At 46.0% G+C, this 16,309-nt stretch overlaps 2 protein-coding genes across 4 annotated transcripts in view; one reads left to right on the top strand and one right to left on the bottom strand.

The window, feature by feature from the left end:
• Positions 1–16,309, top strand: part of LOC135903514 (uncharacterized) — a 95,467-nt gene that overhangs the window by 60,559 nt on the left and 18,599 nt on the right. The window contains exon 6 of one of the 3 annotated variants that reach the window (XM_070521415.1): positions 13,979–14,040. The exons of 1 other annotated variant lie outside the window; for it this stretch is intronic. In XM_070521415.1, coding sequence (XP_070377516.1) covers positions 13,979–13,989 — 11 coding nt within the window. In that variant the 3' untranslated portion in view covers positions 13,990–14,040. Of the gene's footprint in view, positions 1–10,143; positions 10,264–13,978; positions 14,041–16,309 lie in introns of those variants that run through there. One more of the 3 variants, XM_065433827.1, reaches the window with a different exon arrangement.
• LOC135903516 (uncharacterized) overlaps positions 7,828–16,309 on the bottom strand; it is a 33,668-nt gene continuing 25,186 nt past the window's right edge. The window contains exon 5 of the mRNA XM_065433829.1: positions 7,828–8,038. Within this exon, the coding sequence (XP_065289901.1) occupies positions 7,953–8,038 (86 nt within the window). The 3' untranslated portion in view covers positions 7,828–7,952. The remainder of the gene's footprint in view (positions 8,039–16,309) is intronic.

Raw genomic sequence — 16,309 nt, 5'->3', positions numbered from 1 at the left:
CCGAAAGATAATTGGGCGCAGCCCAACCATGGTGGGTGCGCTCAAGAGTTACATGCCTCACGCGGGGCGTGACCTCTGGTTTTGATTGATAGGCGAACTCGTGCTAAACTCGCACATCGCGAGACCCCCTGCGAGTTCAACTCGGGAACATGGCGCCGGCAGCAGCACCAGTTTCATTGCATCCAGCGGCAGCAAGCGTCAGTATGACCGTCCGGGCCCGTTCACCTACATGACCGACGGGGAGTTTCAGCGTCATTTTTGCCTGTCGAAGACATCAGTGCGCTGGCTGTGTGACGAGCTAGGCGAAGACTCTCGTCTGCGGAGACAGCATGGCGGGCTTCATTCGCGTGACGTAAAGTCCCTTAGCGTGGCGCGCTAGGCGAAGACTTCCGTCTGCGGAGACAGCGTGGCGGGCTTCATTCGCTCACCGTCGTAGAGCAAGTCATCTGTGCCCTCCGTTTCTACCGGACGGGGAGTTTTCAGGGAAGCGTCGGCGCCGAGCGTTGCATTGGACGCCATCAAACTACTGTTAGCAACTGTGTAAGAGATGTGTCTGACGCGCTTATCGATGCGGCAGTGCGTAATCAGTGGCTAGCTTTCCAGATTACTGCGGCTGAGCGGGCATATATAAAATAATGCTTCCTACTTCGTGGGAACGTTACGAACGTAGTCGGGTGTGCCGACGGAGCGTACGTAGGAATTAAGGCGCCTTGAATGTCAGCGTTACTGTGATTAACATTGAAGCAATGTTTAGAAACTCCATATTGCCAAATTTATGACTTCTGATTAGCCGACATAAATTTTGTGTTAGTGACATCTCACATGCGGCTGCTTATGATACTGACATTTTCGCTGGTTGATAGCTTTTTGCCGATTGTTCTACTTGTCTGTTAGGGTGCCTTCCAAATGGCTCACTTTCCTGGGAGAGAAGTTAAGTATAAATAGACAAATGGATATCAGAAATTGTGTGAAGTAACCTAGGAATCTCAATACCATAAAAATCTTGGGGTTCTTCATTGGTGAAGTTACTTAGTATGCACAATGCTGAATTTTGGTCTTGCGTAATTTATCGGCCACACTATGAAACAGCGAGGCATTGCACAATTTGTTGCAGCACGAGATGTGGATGTTGCGCCAAGCCGGTTGTGCCTATGCATTTGTGGCGAAATGAAAATGCATTGAGAATCTTAGTGTGTTGGCTTGCATGAAGAAAATACTTCAGATTGTTTGCTCTGTTCACCGTCGATGCATGTGCCAGAGTTTCAGTGTATCTTCTTTTTTTTGGGGGGGGGGGGGGGGCGGCGTTATTCTGTACGAATAAATTGTATCTTTTCGTCTCATAATAGGGCTCTAATTCTTATGCAGTAGACCAATGCACATCCAATGCTCTGCAGAACTCTCTGTAGGTGAAGATGTCATGAACCACCAAGGCAAAATTACATATCGGAAGAAATGTGGTGCAGATGCCTATGAAAAGTGGGTCTCTACCCGACCATGATAAAAATAAAAATTGCAGAGCAAATAGACCATTTTTACAGCTTTAGAGCAATGATTACACAAAACGTGATATGCTCAAACGAGTAAACGCTTGTCGCAATGCCAGAGTAGGCTGAGCGACATGCAGCATATATTGGCATTGAACATGTCTCGTAACCGTTATTTTTATTGTAAGCCCTCGCTGTCACACCTTTCCCTCCGGCACTCCCTTTACCGAAACGTGGCACTGTCTTTCCATTGTGTGCCGTTACCACTATCATGATGATAGTGGTAACGGCAGCAGCAAGGCTGGTTAATGCTTGCCCCTTTGATTCCTGCGAGTTTAGTGGTAAAGAATATGGCATGCGCATACATACACCTGTGCTGCAAAATTTAACATTTGTGGTTTTTTGGAGAGCTAATTTGTGTTGGGAAATTTCAAAGATGTGCACCATTGTGGCCTAATAACTAGAGCATTGGTGATGTTGAAGACGGTGTATTGGTATACAAGCTTGAAGTTTAATTGCACAACAATTCGACGGGACACAAAGAAGAGAAATACACACAGCAGAATGCTTTCCTGTGTGTGTTACTCTACTTTGTGTGCCGTTGAATCGTTGTGCGATCCAACTTCAAATAGAGCATTGGGCTTCTTTGTTGCAGGACCGGGGAAGTGTGAGCTATTCGACAACATGCCAGTGCCTTGCCACACAATTATGGAAGTCGGAACGTTTGCAAACAAAGCTTTGCTTTCAAATCCACCTGCTCATGTAATACAAGCATTGATTGAAAGAACCATCATACAAAAATAATGGTGAAATCAATGGCCTGTGAAAAGTGCAATTTGTATATAAACACTGTTGACATAATTGGTGCCATACCGGCCTCAAAATTGTACTGGACAGAGCAGTTTGTTTCCTATGTGAAGCACAACCTCCCATTACATGCTGTGCAGATAACCAAGCTCAGTTTGTTTTGATATGCTACACAACATTCACTGTAATCTGTTTTTGATTCTAAAGAAGTGCCAAACACCAACTCTTTTTCAAGGACGTCATGGGAATATTTGGCGAGACCTTTTTACAGCCCCTCATAATGGAAGCGTGGCCAGCCAGCTTTGCTTGGATGCCTTTATAGATTCCTGCTCCTAATCATTGTGTGCTATCAAGTTGCAGAAGTCTATGCAACTGGTGCAAGGCATTAGGTGTTTCTATAGTCGGATACAACTTTAGGAGGCTGCGGAATCTGCACTTTAAGGCAGGTGAACACAAGCCTGCACCAATGGGCATGCACTCGAGACTGATATCGTGCCGCCAGACAGACTAATATTGCTCGTTGGAGAGGGACTATTTCTTTAGACGTGGAGGCAATCGGCTGCTGCGCTTTGGCCATCTGGGCGGGGCCTCTCCTGTCTTCTGAAGTTTTAGCCGACTGTAAAGGATGCTGCTTTTCATAAGACACAAAAGGACAAAGTGTACAATTATTAGGCCTAAGAAATGGATACATCCGAAGTGTGCTGTGCAAGCGCTTAAGATGTGTGAAATATAGTACATGCAATTATAAGACAATGTTAAAGAATATGTGGTATCGAACATGCATGTAATGGCACATTTGAATCGGGGAGTGTTGCAGTCATATGCACAGTCAGTAGGTGATAGGATTATTAAGCTCCTGCTGTTTCCTGTCTTCATAGTGAATTACACACACCGTTAATCTTGTGGCTAATCAACACGCACTGTATTTTTGCACATAAAAAGAACAAACAGCACAATGACGTGTATGCTGCATTAGTGTATTTTTTATTTACATGGTCCAAGAGCGGCACAGGTTGGCTTACGTTTTTGCCTATTTTGAAGTGACACGAAGTGCATGTTGCAAGTCTCCTAATATGCACAGTACAATGTTTACTGCAATAATTTTATTAGTGTTCTTGAATAATAAACAAAATATTAAACTGAAAGCTCCTTTATAAGGTGCCCTCTGTGGGCTCGACAGGAGAGCAGTGAGGGCACCGATACTACTGTTGCAGAGCAGCCCTCTGGACCTCTGCCACACTCTCAAGAGCACGTGCCTGGCACGCGCCTACTGCCACCAGGCGGTTGAGTGCCTCCAGCAGCAGAATCTTTTGCTGCAAAAAGTGTATTGGAATGAATCAGCCGCATACAAACCATTATTTACAAAGAAAAATGCTCGTTGCGCTATTAGTACTAGGTGCCCTTAACTGTGGAAGCCTCTACTGTAGTATGCATAATAAAACAATGCGTTGGCACAACGTTGCTTTATTTTTCATAACTGGGGTTTTCTTTTTCAGAGCCAATTGTCATGTTGATTAGTGTGCCAGCAGCTGAGGTGGCCCCGCACCTTCACGAGTCTCTACTGTCAGCACCACACACCTATTTTTGTTCGCCGCAAAAGAAATGCCTCACCCTACAATCCTGTCTTATATGAGCTGATTTCATCCTACGCCTACAAACATCATATTTTTGTCCCATTATGCAATTTTCTACCATCCTCGGCTGTATCCTTGACATACATTCTGTCACGCTTATGTAATCACCTTTTATGAATGGGCAACAAGTGTTCGAATACGTGCGTGGCCTGCCTGCCGATTCCTTTTTTTTTCTTAATCTCAACTAGCATATCAGTTGCCACGGTTTACTACGCCACTGTCTTCCTGCCTTAATGCTATCTCCAACAATTTTTGTTACTTCGCTTTCTGCACAGTCCTTGACATATCAAGTTTCTTTGTTAACCTCCAGGTTTATGTCCCATATTTCATAACCGGTAGAATGCAATGATTCTAGACTTTTCTTTAAGGATATCGGTAACGTGGCGATCACGATTAGGTAATGCCTTCCATGTGCTGTTCAACCCATGAAATTTTCGTACAAGTTTCCTGCTTTATATCAGTACCTGCTATTGATATTTCACCTGGATAAAGATACTCTTCCATAAATTTTGCGGGCTTAATGTCACTCATGAATTTCTTTTATCTCACCAAGTTAGTGAAGGTCACCTTCATTTACATATTTTCGCGGGCCCACTTGCATGTAAGAGCACGAACACTCATTGGTTCTCACTGCCTTCTTTAAACTGCTGGGCATTCAGTTCGTTACTACGAAAGTGGCTTAATCCGTGCACTCGTTTTATCCTAAATATGAAACAGTAGAAACATACTTATCTGCAGCTTGTCGATGTCTCCTTCACTGTGTTGGTAGCGAGATCCATCGTCGGTACTACCTCCTTGTCGCATCGTAGCTATATAGGCCGTCTTCCTTTTGCACACACTATGTAATATTCGTGACGCTCGCAGTCACGCAGAGTGGAGGAACTCAGAGCACTCGCCGAAGCAGCACCGGACAAGTTGTTTCTTCAGCACTGCGCCGTGAATAGTAGGTGCGCGTTGCGATCTGTAAAATCGCCGAAGCTGTTGGCAGTCTTTTGGGTTGCACGGAAAGATTGCTCACGGAGGAACAGAAATATCCAAGAAATAGTGGTCGTCGTCGAGCGTGATCACTACGTCGCGCACTGCAAGCTTGTTGTACGAGTTTGTTTACACTGGGCGCCTCCGATGCTTAGCCGCCATGCTCGCCCGGTGAATCGATGTGATGCCGCCACCACAGCGTTCCCTCGTGGTATAATGCGAAGCGTACTAAATTACAAATTAGTTTAATGCACATTCAGTGTACATGTTGTAAGCTTTAAAATGCTTCTAAACCACGTCAAACTAACTAATAATATCGTACTAAGTGCGTTTGTTTTATAACTCGCTTGTGCATGTGATGCACTCGGTGAAACGACAAACAAGTGAAAGAAGGGACGACCATGCACCGACGGTATGATCACGTGAGCCCCAGTTTGTCGACCGCCCAGAAGGCAATGCCCAAGGAATGATAGCCAGCCAGAGTGAATCTAGACAAACCAATGAAACTGGAGGCTTGTCGAAAGATAAACTGTGTCTCGGTACCATTCGTGCTTTCATCTTGGGGTGTCGCCAGAGCTCGTGAAGATCCCGAGTTTCGCCAAACTCGGCGCATCCTGCATAGCACCCCAGGTGTCGTAGTGATTTCCTGCCACACTTTTCCAGTCTGCAGCAGGGTCACGCAGTGTACCAATCGCTATGGCGACAAGAGTAGAACGTGTCCACGAGGCCAATACTTGCGTATGCACAAGTTCTTCGATCCACTGGCGAGCAGAAATACAGCCGTCGCCACAAAGCGTGGGGAACGGCGATGAAAAGTGGGATAGCGTTGTTACTTGTGAAGAGCCAATGGCTGTTCCGGGCGGGTGCGGACGAAGCAGGGCTGCTCAACGGTGCGGTTGTAGGCGTTGTCGGAAAGCAACCATTTGATCAATTCGTCCTTCGAATCGGTGGTCTCCAAGTTACGACCCAATAGTTCAGGTCGAATGTAATTGGCTGTGACACCAAAGAGGTCTTTTGCGGAGGCTTCGATCCAATTTAGGAGTGGCATCACGGAGGACGAGCAGGCAGGCAAGCTCGAAGGGAGCTAGGACAGGCAAAGGCGCAAAGGCGGGTGGCCAACTTTATTTGCTAACGCAGGTGAAGCGGACGGGTGGCTCTGGGTTCCTCGGCATGATTTGTCTTCGACTGTACCAAATGTGAGGACGGGACAATGTGCACACAACCTCTAAGAGAATAAACCTGCTTTTATGGGCAAAAGAACACGGCGAAATTAGTGATGGTGCACACGCACCCCGAACGCGGCTACGAAACTGATCTCCTGCGACACAAGGTGGCCAGAATACGTGACGTCTCACAGAAGAACCGCTAGTCGAGTAGCGAAGACGAGAACAAGAGGGGCGCGTCGTCCTTGTCCGAGCCCGAGGATGGCGAAGTCTCGGATTGTGGTGGCGGTTCCTCGCCGCCGGTCGGATGCAGCGGCAACGAGGACGACGATGACAATGATTCCGAAGAAAAGGAGTTCAGCAACGGTTTCGACAAGAACCTTGAGGGCGCTTGAGGTCAGTTGGCAGCGGTAGCGGAAGCGGCACCGTTCCAGCGACGATCGTCATCATCTGCGAACTGCGTGGTGCGGTGCCCTGTGGTCTCTGTGCGGTGGAATGACAGCGAACGGGTGGCTGCTACTTTCGGGGATCTGCTGCGTGCACTCGTTTGAACAAGGTCGAGGAGGAAGAGCAGACCAGATGTGCCTCCACGAATGGTATTTAGGGCCTTGTTGTTTCTTCAAGAACTCGGCGGCTCCACCATATGGTCTGCCGCAGTTTCGCGAAGCGTATGTTCGGAAAGCCAGCCTGGTTTAGGGTCTTCAGGTTCCTGGAAGACCTTGGTGACTTTGACGTTATCTTCTTTGCGAATCTTCATTAAGCGCAGCAGTCTGCAAGGTTTGCCCACAGCTGGGTGTATGGTGCAGTCACTGCAAACCGCCGTGTGCCAGTGCTATCTTTGCCTTCGCAGAAGGAGGGGTTGTATTGCAACTCGGGCTTCGGGTCCAGCAGTCGAAGAAGTGGAGGACGAAGTGAATCATGAGCTCAAGCGGTGGTTTGAGCCTGGCCTGGGTGCTCTTTGGCAAGGGTGGCCAGGACTGGGGCCTGCTGGCGTGGACTGTGTGATGTTCCCGCACCCACATCTCTTTGTCCGGAATCCAAGCACCGCGACCTCCTAGAATATTGTGTTCTAAATGTTGAACATGGAATCAGCTGTATTTGTTACCCCACGCTACATTGGTTGAAATACAATACTTTTCAACTCTTTCAGACCTAATTACAAGCACTCCACTTTCGGCGCCTAATATCAATCACAAATGAAAAAAAATACTACCTTTATTACCAGCCTTTGGCTACGACTTTATAAACGAGAAGGGCAAGACAATAGCAATAATTTTTTCTTTATATTTAGCAGCGCTAAGGTATATTAACTTGTGAAGCAGTTGTGTAGTACCCATATCACAGTCTTCATGTACTAGAACAAAAGAATTCACATATCTTGAATTAAAATTTGAGTAAGTTCAAGGTAGCGCGAAAAAAGAACGAAGAGAAAAATATGAAGAACCAAACGAACATGCGCTGATGACGTTAATAACGTTATTTGTGTTGTCGAGGTGACACAGTGTGGTGCGACGCCAAGCAGTCTGATTACCTTACTTACCCTAACTAGAAAAGCAAGATGATCATAAATTGTTTGCGATTGGATTTCAGCATCTTGATGGCTAATTCTTGAGGCTTTAGCACAATTTAGATCTTCCGACACTGTCTTTCACCCTATCAATATCGCGTATGGGATGACTAAATGCAACCGCGCGAAGCGTGTGATGAAGCACGTCAGGTTAATGCGGCTATGGCACCGTTGGCGGCAGCAGCAGAATCATTCGCTATGGCTAACTTTCTTTATTGTAACTTTAAAGAACACAGAACAAGAAACAAAATCTGGTGGCTGAGTTTGCTCAAGAGCACTTTAAACAAGCACAGTCTTGTGAAACAGGTCGGAAGGCAATTGGTCACAGGGATTCCTTGATGCCAGGAACATCTGGCCGGGATGCAGGGGCCTTCTTCTCGGGCTCTGCAGAAGGAATTGGGGTTGATACTGCAGGAAAGAGAAAGTTGTTCGATTAGGAGAAATGAATTGCAATTATTTATATCGCAGTCAGAAGTGTAGCGCATAAGCAGCTAGTTATCAGAATAAATGTATATTTTCTGTGCTTAGTGCAGATGACATAAAAAAATTATCTTCGCGTTACATATACATATATGTAATCTTTAGAAGCCGTCAAACAAACACACAAACGACAGCATAAGAGAAGTTATCGGCAGTTCCTAATGCAATAAAGAAAAACGAACATGCGTAAATGCAAATCAAGGCGGATGAGTGCAGTACTAGCCACCGGTGGGGTGCGGACCCACGTCCTCGCCTTGCGCGTGTGTTACCAAATGAGCTACCCGGAGGTGTTTTCCCATCTACTTTCTGGGGAATTTATGTTAATTTAGTAGAACTAACACTGGGAGTGTTAGCATGCGCCACTACTCAAGGTCATGGTGGCGAATTTGGATCATCCGATCTACCACAGGCGTCAGGAGTAAGTGAAGTTTTTGAGTGAAAGGAGCTAGTCAAGGAACTCACACATGCTACCTGAAGGCATCAGTCGTGCCAAATTCGCGAGCCGCACCACGTGATGAACAGGAAACTTGGAGTCACCCGATTTTACAGCGACGCTGTTCAGGGCTAGTTACCCCACAATCGCGTCCGTGTGCCGACACGAAATCCCAAGATAGTGCAATGGCGGGAGGACCCGTGGCGGAGGTGAAGCCGGCATTAAGGACTCCCCATACGTGAGCCGATCCCTAAGATTGTGCAATACTGGACCGACCAGCGGCGGACGCGAAGCAGCCGTTATGCACTCGCCATACTCGGCCCGACCCCGAAGGGAACAGTGACATCAAGGTTAGCATAGGTGAAATCATCGGCATTTCTTAATTGAAATAAACAATCCGTAAAAGCATCACTCGCGTAATGTAAAGATGTAGTATAGTGTCAAACCTGCATCAATTTGCTTTTAATTCACTTTCATTTCCATTTATTTATATCGTTCATCTACCTAGAAATACAGATGCTTTCTACTATGCAGTTCTTGGTGTCAGCTTTCATTGGCTTCTTATGGTATGACTAATGAAAATCGGTCCTGTCCGTTTCCCGTATATATATATATATATATATATATATATATATATATATATATATATATATATATATATATATATATATATATATATATTGACACGTGTATTTATATTCATCGGGCGACCAGGTTTCACCGCCTAACAAATCTTATCGCGCAGCGCGGGACGCGCTTGCATGTATCCGAAGTTTCTGGAAAGTTACCGATGCTTCTATCCGCGTGTCTGTTGTCGCCGAACCTTGTGTTATCAGATTTCATCGCGTGACACGAATGGTGTAGAACTTTGTGGAAGACACGCGGGTCCCATCAGATAATCTGGAACATTCGACGACTGATCTATAAAAGCCGACGCGCTTGACCCGCTGATCAGTTTTTCCGACGATCGCCGACCGTGTTCGCCGCTATCGTTGTGCTATAAGTGTAGCCTGTTTTTGTGGACACAGGTTCGCCCAATAAAAGTTAGTTTTCTCGTTCACAGTATTGCTACTGTGTTATTGCTTCTTTCTTCACCGTCACTACCACGTGACAATATATATATATATATATAAACGAGAAGAAAGGGGGTTAACCGAGGGACCCGATATTTATTAGTCATATAATGAGAAGCTTGGTGTCAGTGTTTGTTGGCTTCTCATTATATGACTATATATATATATATATATATATATATATATATATATATATATATATATATATATATATATATATATATATATATATATATATGACTATATATATATACAATGTTTATGTGAGTGTGTGTGGTGTGTTACCCGAGCGGGAGGTTGCGGACAGGGACAAACGTGGTCACCCGATCACTTCCAGCTTCGGTCCATTTGTACAGCGTTAAATATTGCCGCTCCCCCTGAGAAAGCGCGTGCTGCAAATAACATGAGAGGGAGCAAAGAGGCTCATAAATGAGTAGTATCCGAATGTGCAGTTAGCGCATTGTTCCACGACGGTTCTATAGCTCTTCAAACTTCATAAAAAATGTATCTGTCCGATCTCCAAGCAGGACCTGGTCGACCAGCGCGAGCTCGTCGCCCGGGCCCGGAGGGCGATCCAAGCCAGAGGGCTCCTGGAATAAGAGACCCTCCCACCTTACTGAGAAGTCACTGCTTCGAATAAAGGTTTCATTCTCTCTCTCTTGTCCGGTGACGTCTAGCATGTGCTCTGATGGATGAGACTTACTGTTGAACTCCAGAGGATGCCTTCATGCGCTTAAGCAGGTGAACACTGATCTTACTAGTACACGCTCATCTCTTGACACAGCTGAGTACCGTTCAAGCGCCTCGATGTGTAATGTGCACTGTTTGCTCCTGAAACAAGATCGGACGAAAGGATGCGCGTAGCGAGTTTTGTTTGGGATATTGCGCTCAACAGAGATGTACCATTGCCGCGTGAGTCGCCTCGTTTCTGTTGGTTTAAGATGCATGTTTGCTCAAATGACTCCCCGTTGTTCGCGGTTTCTGACCCCACAAAATGGCACCCATGCTTTTCGCCGTCGCATGCAGTGTTGTCTCGATTTCCTCCTCAATAGGCGCAGTCTTGACTGGTGGTGTTGATAAGGTCCTTGGTAAAATACTTTTCTTGCAGCATGACGTGCTTTGGTTCGATTTGGGTTAATTTGGCTTGCCCATTCACGTATTTTTTGTGGTATCAGTGTTTCCGGCGATGCTCTTCGTCGTCGTTTGTGTCAAAGCCGTCGTCGTGGTCGCTGAAGTTGGTGATGGAGTTGATATTGGTCTTTATTCTCCGGGAATTGTTGAGGTAGTATTTCCATCCGAATTGGCCTTTGATTTGTGGTTCACTTTCACGTGGCGATGTGTGGGCACCCAGTACACTCCTTGCTTTTCAGAGACTCGTCTGGTGGCAAAAGCGTTGTGCCAAGCTTCACAGAAGGCTGTTTGAGGTTGCTGCGATGCGATAATGAATGAGAGTTACTGTCATATGGCAGCATGTGACGCATGGTGCCTGCGACGCTTCTGCAGAGGCAGAGGTTCGTTCGGGTGCTGCACGCGGAAGAAAGTTTGTGTGTTGCGGATTGGTTTGGTTTCCTAAAGTACGTGGTTTATCCGTGACGGGTGAAATTGCATTGCCTTCCATGATAAAAGAGAACTCAGTGGTGGTTTCCCTCCGACCTATTGTCGGATAGCAAGTAGACTGCGATTCATCAGTATAAGTCATAGTTGCGCTTGAGATGTGGCGTTGTTTGACTTCCGTGGAAGTCTCAAGTCAGAAGAAACATGGTGGTGGGCCATTTTTACGTCTGTATTTTAGAAAGAGTCAGATGCGCGTGCTTGCTGCCACCTGAGCCTAATAAGGCAGTTTTGCATTGCTCACATGCTGTAATAGTTGGCAGCATCAGTTTTAAAAGGAAACCACTGATGTAGAATAGGATATTGCTTTCATTTGATTCAACTTCTTCAACGAATGAAATTTCAGTCTCATCGATGACATCGGCCTCCACCACTCCGCGCTCGTGTTTGCCTTCTCCCAGCATGTCGGCGAGGTATCGCCTAGTTTTCTCGATCCACTGCAGCTTTCTGGTGCGTTGTGTCAGGAAACAGCAACGTTTCCAACCATTCCTTGGATTCTTCATGCTGATGGGCACACAGCAGCTAGTCAGTCTACTAAAAAAGGAAGAGACCAAACCAAGCGGCCGCCACCCCTCCTTCGCACCTGTCGCCTCGCGAAGAGAGATACCTAATGGCAGCGGCTGGCGGGAAAATTGGTCGAGGTGGCGAGAACCCCTTGCAAGAATACCCGCAACCTGCTCGGAGCGGGGGTGAGCCGCACCAGTCAGATATCTTAGTCTAAATACAAAAATAACACATGCACCTTATTTATTTCTTCTTTTTTTCAAACTGATGTCGCCCAGTGAAGCTTCGTACAGGAACTACTTTTGCTTACTTGGTGCCGCAAAATTGGATGAGTGCAAAAAAAGTCCAGGAGCATTTATGTAGAGCAAAACACACATTTCAGCATTTGACAAGACCTGTTCTCTCTACGAAATTGCACGTGACACAGATTTGATGCAGGCTTCTAAAATTGTTTGCAATCATTTCTAATCAATAATGAAACGATTCTGCACCAAGACAGCGCGCTTGCCTATAACGAAAAATGGAAGTGTGGTTCATATATAATTGCCAGTGGCTTGGTGCGCTACAGTCGATGTGGCCACTGGGCTCTATGGGGATGTCTACTCTTCTTGAATATCCTTGTCTGTGGCCTAGCCGTCGCTTACTGCCCACCGGTTTGCATTGCTGTGCGGCTGCGGTGTCGCCCTGTGGTAAGCGGCGACGCACCTGCTTGTCTCGCTATAATTTGTGGGCGAGTGCACATATAAATTGCAAGAGCTGCAGCTCTACCGAATAGTGAGCTCACTGGAAACTTTGAAATACATGATTGCATACGATTCACCAGTGGAAAGCTTGAGAGCAAGGGTTACCTAACTGAATAGATTGGTGAAGTGCTAGCCTTGATTTAAATAATAGAGTCCGTATTCTAACTATAGAAGGAAAGCTGGGCGAAAAGAAGTGGCAACCACAATGACCCCACCATGTTCCTACCTACCATTCTTGTAATATCAGAAATAACTAAAGTATATTCCAAAACGGGTATTTTGATGTAGTATCTACCTATGAACAATGCGTCACGCTGATTCGATAGATTTTTTAGAAAGATCTTCTGGCTGCCTATAAAGCTTTATGTAAAGTTTACGGATCGTGGAATGGTGTTTTTGCAGGCAGCTAAGCTAGAGGGCGCTAACATAGTGAGGAAGGCCTGGGATCGCCTTTGATTGAGACGTTCTGATTGGCTGGGCTGGTGTACATGTTAAACAGAGATAGGTCCTCCCATCAAATCAGTGCTTCGGCAGCAGACGAAATGGAAATGTCCACAGGGTGATCACATACAGAATAACCCACGTGTCTTACGGCATCGGCGCTGCGGACACTACGATGTACTTGCTCATGCCACGTCAATGAAAGAAAAATAGACCGAAACTGCGTATACGTTTTCAAAATGCCCGCGTGTGCGCATTGCGTGTCAACTTATAAGGCGGAGCATATTTCTGAACGCAGGTTCTTAGGTACAACGAGTAACTATTGCGGCCGATGGTCAAGTAGTTGCGATGGTAGAGGAGGCCATTCCGAAATTCAAATTGAGTATCTTGGTGACGCGGTGCTTAAGGGGGTTCAGAATGAGTCGGCAAGCTCAAGAGGCAGCGAAGAAGAGCGCTAATCTAGGAATCATTGCATTGCTCCAATACCATGTGTCTGCTCTGCGGCGACGAAAATTCTTCATCAAAGGTAGAAAGGTATGCATCTCTGTGTTGCTCGGTACGTGCTACAGAAGTGATGTTACGAGCGGGAAAGAAACCCGCGAATACACGACCAAATTGCCACGCGATTGGCTGCTTGGGGCGCTTTGCGTGTATTCGCGGGTGTCTTTCAGGCACTGAAAAAACACATTTATGTAGCACGTGTTTAGCAACAGAAAGCTGTATAAAGAACATTTTATGCTGCTCTAAAATTTTCTCATTGACACGTTTCGCCATGTTTATTCTTTAATTATGACTAGTTATTTTAATTGGAGTATCACCAAGTGACGGCAAACATTGCCTAGGTTCTTTCCAGCTACGTGGCTTTTGCAGATTTTCAAATTTTCGCTCAACACACATGGGACCCTGTGAACGCCTTATTTAGTGAGGTGAATAAATTAGAAAAGTTGGAAACGGAAGTTGGAATAAGCTAGCGCAAAACAGACATAATTTTATATGGCTGCGAGAGGCCTTAGTCCTACAGTGTCGATAAATGTCGGCTGAAAGTGATGATTATTTCTGACAGGGAGGAATTGAACCCGAGCATCAGTGTCACGCATCGATTCTTCAGAAGAAAAGGCATTGATGCGTCGGTATCACTACTCGAGCTTCCACTTGTCAACGACTGCTCTACACTGGATCTCGAGTTATTGTACTTGTCCTTTATGCCAAATAAACCTCTTTACATCTGATAATGAAGCAGAGCACCTAATGCATCACCTTACAATTCGTCAGCTGCATACATTCCGCCGCTGGAATCACCACCATGCCCAATGACACCGGTAAACGACAGATTAGGTCAAACTGACCAGTCACGCGTGGTGCCGTTGATGGCCAACGTGACCCAGCTGTGTTCAGTGGTGTCGATGAAACAGGCGTAGAAGGTTTGCGGTCGTCGTACTTATATGGTGTAGATTACAAATTGGAGGTACGTGCAGTGGTGGTGTAGATGTATAGCATCCGCCTCGCATGCAAGAAGACCGTGGTTCTAATCCCTGTGCCGCGCAATTTTCCACCGGGTTAAAAAAATCCGCTTGTTGATAAAATTGCATGAACAGGCCTGGAGTGCAGCCCGATTCCGGTGACCAGTACCAGTAATGCTCTCCCTTACCAGAGCATGATTGGCCACCCTGGTGCAGAACTTGGCCGCAAGCTTCAATATGAATACAGCAATCAAATCCCGGCCCTCAGTCCCCAGCGGCTGCGAAGCAACTGACCAAGGCGGCGGTCAGATTTGCGACGCAGCAGAGGGTGCTAAGAATATCTGGGTCCACACAGGCTGCCATTGAAATCTGAACCTCGCAAAGTTGAACGCTAAAACGTTATCTAGTGAGGCGAGTCTAGAAGTGATATTGGAGGACTTAGCGGGCAGTAAATGCGATATAATGGGGCTCAGTGAGGTTAGAAGGACAAAAGAAGCATTTGCAGTGCGTAAAAGCGGGCACGTCCTGTGCTACCAAGGCTTAGCGGAGAGACTACAACTAAGAGTCGGATTCCTGGTTATTAAGGATATAGCTGGTAACGTACAGGAACTCCATAGCATTAACGAGAGGGTGGCAGGTCTTGTTGTGAAACTTAACAAGAGGTACAAATTGAAGGTCGTACAGGCCTACGCCCCAACATCCAGTCATGATGATCAGGAAGTCGAAAGCTTCTGTGAAGACGTGGAATCGGCGCTGGGTAAAGTCCAAATAAACTATACTGATGGGCGACTTCAATGTCAGGGTAGGCAAGAAGCAGGATGGAGACACGTCAGTGAGTGATATGGCAGGGGAGAGTTATTAGTAGAGTTTGAAGAACGGAATAATATGCGGATTATGAATACCTTCTTCCGCAAGCGGGATAGCCGAAAGTGGACGTGGAGGAACCCGAATGTCGAGACTATAAATGAAATAGACCTGATAATCCGCGCTAACCCTGGCATTATACAAGATGTGGACGTGCTCGGCAAGGTGTGCTGCAGTGACCATAGGAAGGTAAGAACTCTAATTAGCCTAGACTTGAGGTTGGAACGGGAGAATCTCGCACATAAGAAGCCGATCAATGAGTTAGCGGTAAGAGAGAAAATAGAGAAATTCCGGATCACGCTACAGAGCAGGTTTTGGTACAGGTACAGAACAGGTACAGAACTCAGGAACATGACCTTAGCGTTGAAGCAATGAACGACAATCTTATGGGCATCATTCAGGCATGTGCAATAGAAGTCGGCGGTAACTTCTTTAGACCGGATACTAGTAAGTTAGCAAGAGACCAAAGATCTGATTAAGCAGCGTCAATGCATGAGAGCCTCTAACCTTGCAGCTAGAATAAAACTGGCAGCAATTTCGAAGGTGATCAACAAGCGTAAGACAGCAGACATAAGGAAGTATAATATGGATAGAATTGAACATGCTCTCAGGAACGGAGGAAGCCTAAAAGCAGTGAAGAAACTAAGAATGGGCAAGAATCAAATGTATGCTTTAAGAGACAAAGCCAGCAATATCATTACTAATATGAATTAGATAGTTCATGTGGTTGAGCAGTTCTATAGAAATTCATACAATACCAGAGGCACGCACGACGATAATGGAAGAGAAAATAGTGTAGACGAATTTGACATCCCAAAGGTAACGCCGGAAGAAGTGAAGAAAGCCTTGGGAGCTATGCAGAGGGGGAAGACAGCTGGGAAGGATCAGTAAACAGTATATTTGTTGAAGGATGTTGGGCAGATTATTCTAGAAAAACTGGCCACCCTGTACACGCAATGCCTCATGGCCTCGGCCGTACCGGAATCCTGGAAGAACGCTAACATGATTCTAATCCATCAAAAAGGGAACGCCAAAGACTTGAAAAATTATAGGCTGATCAGCTGACTGTC

The sequence above is a fragment of the Dermacentor albipictus genome, chromosome 7 (assembly GCF_038994185.2).
Source record: "Dermacentor albipictus isolate Rhodes 1998 colony chromosome 7, USDA_Dalb.pri_finalv2, whole genome shotgun sequence".
Taxonomy (NCBI): Eukaryota; Metazoa; Arthropoda; class Arachnida; order Ixodida; family Ixodidae; genus Dermacentor; species Dermacentor albipictus.
This window is presented reverse-complemented; position numbering and strand designations above follow the sequence as displayed.